Consider the following 7,295-nt stretch of genomic DNA (forward strand, 5'->3'; position numbering starts at 1 on the left):
AGCCTGACCCTGGCCCGATGGTGAGAGGAAAACTCTAGGAACGTTCCCTTTCAGGAAGGGTTTTCCTGTGCCGTCGGCCTAGGAAGTTGGATGCAAACTGCTGGGCTCCTCCACCCACCAGGCCAGACCCCAGGCACACCTAGGCTTTCTTGGAGGTCCCCTCCCCAGGAGCCACTCCCTGAGCACACAGGGATCCGCCGGGGGCCACGTAGCCCACGAGGGCCGCCTCTGGAGACCCAAATGCTAGCCGTAAAGTGTCCTGAAGCAGTCAGTCCACTCACTGCTGTCTGAAGTCTGAGCTGAGCAGGTGTGTTCCAGACACCTTCTGGGGGCCCTTGTCACCCTCCTCCTGAGCACCAGGAGAAACACTGGGGAGGGTGGGGGACAGTGGGTGTGGTTTTCTTTGTTTTGTATTCCTGTGGGCTGCACCAGGACCCCAGGGCTTCCGTGAGGCCTTATGATGATTCGATGGGGAAGGCTTGGTGAGCAAGGGCTTAGGGATGCCGGCAGCCAGACCTCTCTGAGCTCCGTGACCACTCCTCTCAGTGGAGACAGACCCTCTTCCCTGCAGATCAGGAGAGCAGACAGCAGGCATGAGGGAAGGGAGTGTTCTGGAGCCCCGGAGACCTGTGTTCACCAGGTGCCTACTCTGTGCGGGCACACAGTGGGTCTGGGGCCAAAGCCGGCAGACAGACTTCTTACCCCACAGCCACCTACCCCACAGGGGTCACATGTGGGTGGCTGTGACTGTCATTCTGAGTTTGCCAACTTCTGGGAACTTATACTGGAGAGGGGGCACATACAGAAGTAGAACAGAAAGCTGAAGCCCCCCGCATGGCCCCGGCCAGCTGCTCACCCACTTCCACCAGCCTTCCTTCAGTACTAATGTGGCAAATCTAAATGTATTATTTCATCCTTAAGTACTTCTGAAATTACTTCTATAAGGTTTTATAATTAAAACCTAAATGAATCTGTAATTTAATATCAAATGCACAGGCAAGGAGGGGAGAGTTGGGGGTGCACTCTGCAACGTGCTGTTGGGAGACCAAGCGTCTAGCCCACCCACCTCCAAGTCTTGTCTATCTGAGAGAGGGGCTGGGGCCCAACCCTGGGGCTGAGCTGAGACAGCATCCACCAGGCACACTCGACTTAGGGGATGGTGCCCACACCTCCTTTGCTGCAACCATGTTGGTTTTATGCTATTCATTCATTCACTTCATTAATTCACTCATTTGTGATGGGTGTGTGCAGAACCCCTCCTCCAGGCTTGGGGCAAAGTCCTGGGCACACAGCAGGGAACTTGAGATCTGGGCCAAGTTCTTGGCACGAATGTGCTAGAAAATAGGTCAGCAGCGTAGCACAGGGTAACCCTACCATATCTGTTCACAGCGGACCCTGGACAGGGCAGGACTGTGGCCCCCCAGCTCCAGTCTCCCCATGCAGGTACTGCCTCAGTGCTTCCACAGGTCAGGGCAGCAGGTCCCCCTGCAGGAGTCACAGGCTGCACTTCTTCAGTGGGGCCTGCACTGGGCTACTGGTCCATGCTGAGCTTCCTGGGGAACTAGAAACACCCCTCACCTTTGCCCTGGCCTGGGCAACCCTGGGGTTACTTCTGGGCCACAGGCAAGCACCCTTGCCCCTGTGTCTACCTGTGTGATCAGTCACTGCTCTGCTTCACACCCCAGAAGAAAAGGGGGTCTCACCTATGGAGAATCTGCCCCTTCTTCCTAGAGGTCTATCAAGAGGGTATCAGACAGACTCAGGTAGCACAGCTGCTTAGGAACTCTGGGTGGGGTCTTGGGCTCATTCGGTCAACCAGCATTTATGGTGCACCTGCCGTGCACAGGGACCAAACCAAGGGCCTGTTTCCTTCACTTCCGACTGAAAGATCAGCGTCCTTGATGCCAAAGTTGTGTCTTCCGCTGCTCCCTCCCTCTTCCCAAAGCTCTGACACAGGCCAGGACACCAGGATTTACAAAGTAAAGAGCAGACCACTGCCAAAGGGAGAAGAAGGAATAAAAAAGTCAACAGAAGGTGACTTAAAAATTCACGGTTAACATATTCCACTGGCTCTGCAACACCCATCAGCTCATTGGTGCTGTTTCAGACACACCGAAATTTGATAACATGTGCTTCTTACAATCAGTACAACAGGCCACTGTGTCTGTGGGGGCTGGAGGGACCCCTGGATCCCAAGGTCTATAAGGAGGCGCATCTGCTTGCCCTGCCCCCATCTCAGAAGCTGTAGACATCCTCCTTTCCACTTGGACCGAGTCCCATTCCATAAACATGCAGGTAGGTGCTTTCCTACCCAGCTCACCCAGAGCAGCCAGGCTCCCTCAGGGCCTTCTCCTGGCCTCCGCTTCACCTTTGATCCTAGTCCCCTTCTGCCTGGCCAGGCCCTAGCTTCCCTGTGGGCACAAGGTCAGGGTTTCCCCTCCCTCCATGGGCTGGCAAGTGGTGACCAAGAGTTCCAGCTCCAGAGCCCCTGTTAACATGCCTGTGACAAGCTGATCCCCTCCGTGTTACAGGACAAAACTCCCAGTCCCTCCCTCGTAGCTGGTTGTGACACTAGCTGAAAACCATTTTGCTGGGGTTGTGTCTAGCACAGAAAACCAGGAGCTACTGTCACTCTTCTTCTTCTTAACCCAGAGTCACCCGCCCCATGTGGAGGCTCCACAGAAATGGCAGCACCTGGCCGGAGCCCCCAGCTGGACAGAGGCCACCCTCCTCACCCACCAGGATGGGCCACGTGTGCAGAAGAGGAGCAGGACACTCCAGGCACGCATGTGCCCTTGGGGAAGGGCGATCTGGCCGCTGTGCCATCTCTTAAGAAACAGAACTGTGTCCTACAAAGGCCCCAAGGGCTTCCTGGGCCTAAAGCTGCAGCAGGAACTCTGAGGCTCAGGAAAGCTGCCCCTGTCAGGCTGGGTGGGCTGGGCCGCCAGAGGGTGTAACACTGCCCTCTGAGGATGCTCAGACACCACGTGCCAGATGTGGCAGCGAGGTGGAAACCAGATCCTGAGCCCCGTCTGGCAGGGCCAGCCCTGGGCCCCAGTGACAACACAGCATGGGGCAGAGCCGGGCAGGCCCTGCCAGTCAGCAGGCCCACCTGCCCTCAGTCACGCTTCCCAGGGAGGGGTGCCCTCTGAGGCTGGGGCAGCCCAGCCAGCTCTGCAGTCACAAATCCATGTCCCACTTCCCACTCAGCCAGGACCCTGTGGACCTATGCGGCCTGCCGGGCACGTCAAGGCTGCTGGCTGCACAGGCCCACCCCTCAAAGGCAGCTGTTGGTGCTGGGCCCCCCTGATCCCCTTTGGCAGCTGCTCCCGTGGCCTTGTCCACACCCCACTCTCCACACTCGCCCGCCGGGTCGGCAAGGCCCCACTGCTGATGGAGGAGGGACTCCGCACTCTGTACTGGGCACCTGTTCAGCTGGGGGATCCCTCAGCTGAGGGGAGGTCACTGTGGAAAGGCGTCTCAGGGGAGCCAAGGGGTCCAGCTGCCTCAGGGCACATGCCTGACAGACGACTGGGACCCTAGCTGTGGGGGGAGGGACACTAGAACACTCTGGAAGAGAGGAATGGGTGAGCTGTGGATGGACACGGCCCTCCGTGGAGTGGAAGCCCCACCTCTGAGTGGCAGTGCTCACCAAGCAGATCCCCAAGGGGCCTCAGCTCTCACCTGACAGAGACAAGCTGTTACATGAAAACAAAATTTGAGCAGAAAAAATCCCTGGGGGAACATCCCCAATTGTGAGGTTGGTGGGGAATGGGTCTCTTTCACTATGAGAATATGTTATTTTGAGTTCAAACACAGCATACGATAGACACATGAGCTGGGGCCAGGCTGGATTAAAGCAAATGTATGACCGTCCACTAGACCCTCAGTTCAGTCGCTCAGTTGTGTCCAACTCTTTGCAACCCCATGGACTGCAGCACGCCAGGCTTCCCTGTCCATCACCAACTCCTGGAGCTTGCTCAAACTCATGTCCATCGAGTCAGTGATGCCATCCAACCATCTCATCCTCTGTCGTCCCCTTCTCCTCCCGCCTTCAATCTTTCCCAGCATCAGGGTCTTTTCAAATGAGTCAGTTCTTCCCGTCAGGTGGCCAGAGTATTAGAGCTTCAGCATGAGTCCTTCCAATGAATATTCAGGACTGATTCCCTTAAGGATTGACTGGTTTGATCTCCTTGCCGTCAAAAGGACTCTCCAGACTCTTCTTGGAATAAAGAGTTCATGATCTGAGCCACAGTCAGATCCCGGTCTAATTTTTGCTGACCATATAGCTTCTTCATCTTCAGCTGCAAGATAGTCTTCTTTAGTAAACCCTAGTGGGACCAAAAGTAGACAGGTGACAGTACTGGGGTCTTGGGGGCTCTGACAGAACCAGCAAGGGTGCCCGCAAGACCAGCGGTGATTCCCGTTCAAGTAGTGAGGGCAGAGGATCTGGAAACCAGAGAATGAGGAGCCGGGGAAAGTCAGCTTCCTCAGAGAAGCCCCCAGCGCCCTGTCCTTCCTGACCCAGGACCACCCCCATCACTACCTGAGCCTTGAGGGCTAGCTCCATGGGCCAGGTTCTCAGGTCCTCCCAGCCTGCGTCCTGGCAGTGGGGGTGAAGACCCCAGCCCCTCCCAGGTAACGCCCTCTCTGTTGCAGGCTTAGTTAAGGAGGTCGACATGCCACAGGCTGCCCTCAGTGCCCCCGTCCCTGTCACGGGGACCAGTGGCCAGTCTCCCATGGCTGAGGAGGAGTTGGGCATCCCAATACCAGCACCAGGCCTCCTGCAGGTCACGGAAAGGCGGCGTAAGTACGGCCCACCCACCCATCATGCTCCACAAGCCCCCTGGGACCAGGGATGGGTCTCTGGGCCCCGCTGTGCCCCAGGGAGCAAGCGCCAGGAATGGGTCGACCCCACCTTGTTCCCCTACACTGGCCGTCACCAGGCCCACTGACGTGCCCCTCTGCCCCCAGAGCCGCTGAGCAGCGTCTCCTCCCTGGAGGTGCACTTCGACCTACTGGACCTCACAGAGCTCACCGACATGTCTGACCAGGAGCTGGCCGAGGTCTTTGCAGACTCGGATGACGAGAACGTGGCCAGCGACTCGCATGCAGGTGGGATTGCCACCGGGCTCTGAGGGTGTTGTGGGGAGGCCCCGTGGCCTGAGACCACCCAGCACCGCCCCCTGAAGACCTGGTCTGGAAAATGATTTCCTTCCTAATGCATGTTTGTCAACATGGCACCATTTCACTCACTGCTTCTGCACTTTACATACCCTTCTGCTGACTTTAAGGAATTGTCTGCCCCTCCTTAATTTCAGTTTTCAAACACCAGCAAAAGACCACAGCCACAGGCCCCCCAGTAGAATTCACTATGCAGATTTAATTATAAGGCAGAACACAAAAGGGGTGGCATTCACCAAACCTGGCTGCTCATCTCAGTTCCAGGGAAGCACTGGACCCCATTGACAAAAGAAATGGCATGCAAGCCACTGGGAGTGTGGGGGCCCAGAGACCTTCCTCCCTCCCTACTCCCCACCCACACCAGCTACAGGCCAGGCTCACACCCAGGGTGGAACCTTGGCTGCATGTGGACCCTTCTGGGAGCATCAGGAAAGCCAGTGCCCAGGCTGCACCCAGACCCATATGCACACATTGCTGGCACCAGGGGGCCCCAGGTGTGGCCGGACACCATGCTGGAGGCACAAACAGGCCAGGCAGTAGGTGCAGGAGTGACTGGTCCGCCACACTGACCCAGCCCACGTTCCCACCAGGCCTGCACCCGCTGCCCCGAGCTGGCTGTCTCCGCTCACCCTCCTGGACGCGCACTAGGGCGGAGCAGAACCGTGAGAAGCAGCCCTTTGGTGACCCTGAGCGACAGCCTGCCATTGTGGACACAATTCTTACTGTGGAGAGGCCCAAGGAGGACTAGGCCAGCTGGCCCGGGGCCGAGATGGGGCAGATCCAGACAGCCGTGGCCACGTGGACACTGCCCGCCCTCCCCACTGCGGCTCTGGGCTGGGGTCTCAAGGCACTTCAGCATAAGCACAGCCCAGTGGCCTTATATCAGCTCCTTCCTGGTCCCTGGATCAGGGACAAGGCCCAGGGATGAGAGGAGACTTGTCTGCAGGAACGGTGTTATCATCTGCCACCAGAATCCTGGGTGGGGCCAGGGTGAGTGGGGATCTGCCGGTGAAAGGGGATGAACCGCCATGCCGAACTCCAGCTCACAGGAGTCTGCTGTCCAGCCAGAGAGTGGATAGGGGAGTGAGTCCCCCAGATCACCTCTGATTCCCCGCTGCTCCCTGCTGCTGCCCTGGAACACCGTCAGCACCAGACACTCCCAACAACTTGCTAGTCCTCCTCCCTCCCCGTCAGCCAGACCCACCTTCCTAAGCGCAGAATGCCAAGTCCATCAAGATGGCCTCAGACAGCAGGGCAGGCAGAGCTTGCCCAATCCCCACAGCCCACCAGGCACACATGCACACACAGGCACACACACATGTAGGTCTGTGTCCCTGGCTAGCATCCCAGTCTGGGGTGCAGCAGTCTGAGGGGGTGGTGACATGAGGGCACCTGGGCACACCCCCTGAACCCCAATTCAGGGATGCCAGGCTTGACTGCTCCCAATGCTGCTTATGTGCTGAGGACAGGACCAGCTTCCAGTATGACAGCAAGTCTAGTCTGCTTTCTGTCCCCAAGGCCACCTGTCCTGACCCCTTCTTCACTGAGACATTTCTGGGGAAGGAAAAAAGGCTCCTCTGTGGAAGCCCTGGGCACACCCTGCCAGGAAACAGTCACCTCTGCACCAGCACTGGGGCAACACTCCTGCACATGAAGGACAGCTGCACGGGGGTGATTTCCAGACACAACCAAGAGTCTAACGGAAAAGGGACCCCATGAGGGCAGCCGCACCTCGCCCACCCCAGGGTCTCCCCTCCAGCCCTCATGCTTCCTGCTGCAGCTTCCGTGACCTCGTTTCGAAAAAGCGCAATTAAAACATCACCCTGTCCTCAGTCTCGCGGACCAGTGTCTTCCTTTCCAGCTGACACCAGAGCTCAGGGGTGAGGGCTGGGCAGGGGCAGGGGGCTGGCTGCTCTAGGAACCTCCAGGAGCTCTGTGCTCTGGTCCTCCCCCAGCTGAAGCCTCTGGAGGCTCCACTGTGACACACAGGGGGCTAGCATTTGGCTCTGTCCCCACAAGCCCAGGCTGGAAGAGGCAGCCCCAAAAGACTCCTCCCAGCCCAGGGCAGGATCTGGGGAGGCAGCCAGCAGGAAGGGCCAGTCTGTGAGTAG

At 57.9% G+C, this 7,295-nt stretch overlaps 1 protein-coding gene across 2 annotated transcripts; it reads left to right on the plus strand.

The window, feature by feature from the left end:
• Positions 1-1,824: 1,824 nt before the first annotated feature.
• DBNDD1 (dysbindin (dystrobrevin binding protein 1) domain containing 1) lies at positions 1,825-7,017 on the plus strand. Of its 2 annotated transcripts, XM_010843922.1 has the most exons (5): positions 1,825-2,295; positions 2,653-2,781; positions 4,660-4,806; positions 4,975-5,115; positions 5,775-7,017. In XM_010843922.1, the coding sequence occupies exons 2-5, from the start codon at positions 2,685-2,687 to the stop codon at positions 5,930-5,932; spliced, it is 543 nt and encodes a 180-aa protein (XP_010842224.1). In that variant the 5' UTR covers positions 1,825-2,295; positions 2,653-2,684; the 3' UTR covers positions 5,933-7,017. The 2 variants fall into 2 exon arrangements, with proteins under 2 accessions (XP_010842224.1, XP_010842223.1); XM_010843921.1 differs by having other exon boundaries at positions 1,825-2,781.
• The last annotated feature ends 278 nt before the right edge of the window (positions 7,018-7,295 follow it).

The sequence above is a fragment of the Bison bison genome, unplaced genomic scaffold, assembly GCF_000754665.1.
Source record: "Bison bison bison isolate TAMUID 2011002044 unplaced genomic scaffold, Bison_UMD1.0 scf7180017864192, whole genome shotgun sequence".
NCBI lineage: Eukaryota > Metazoa > Chordata > Mammalia > Artiodactyla > Bovidae > Bison > Bison bison.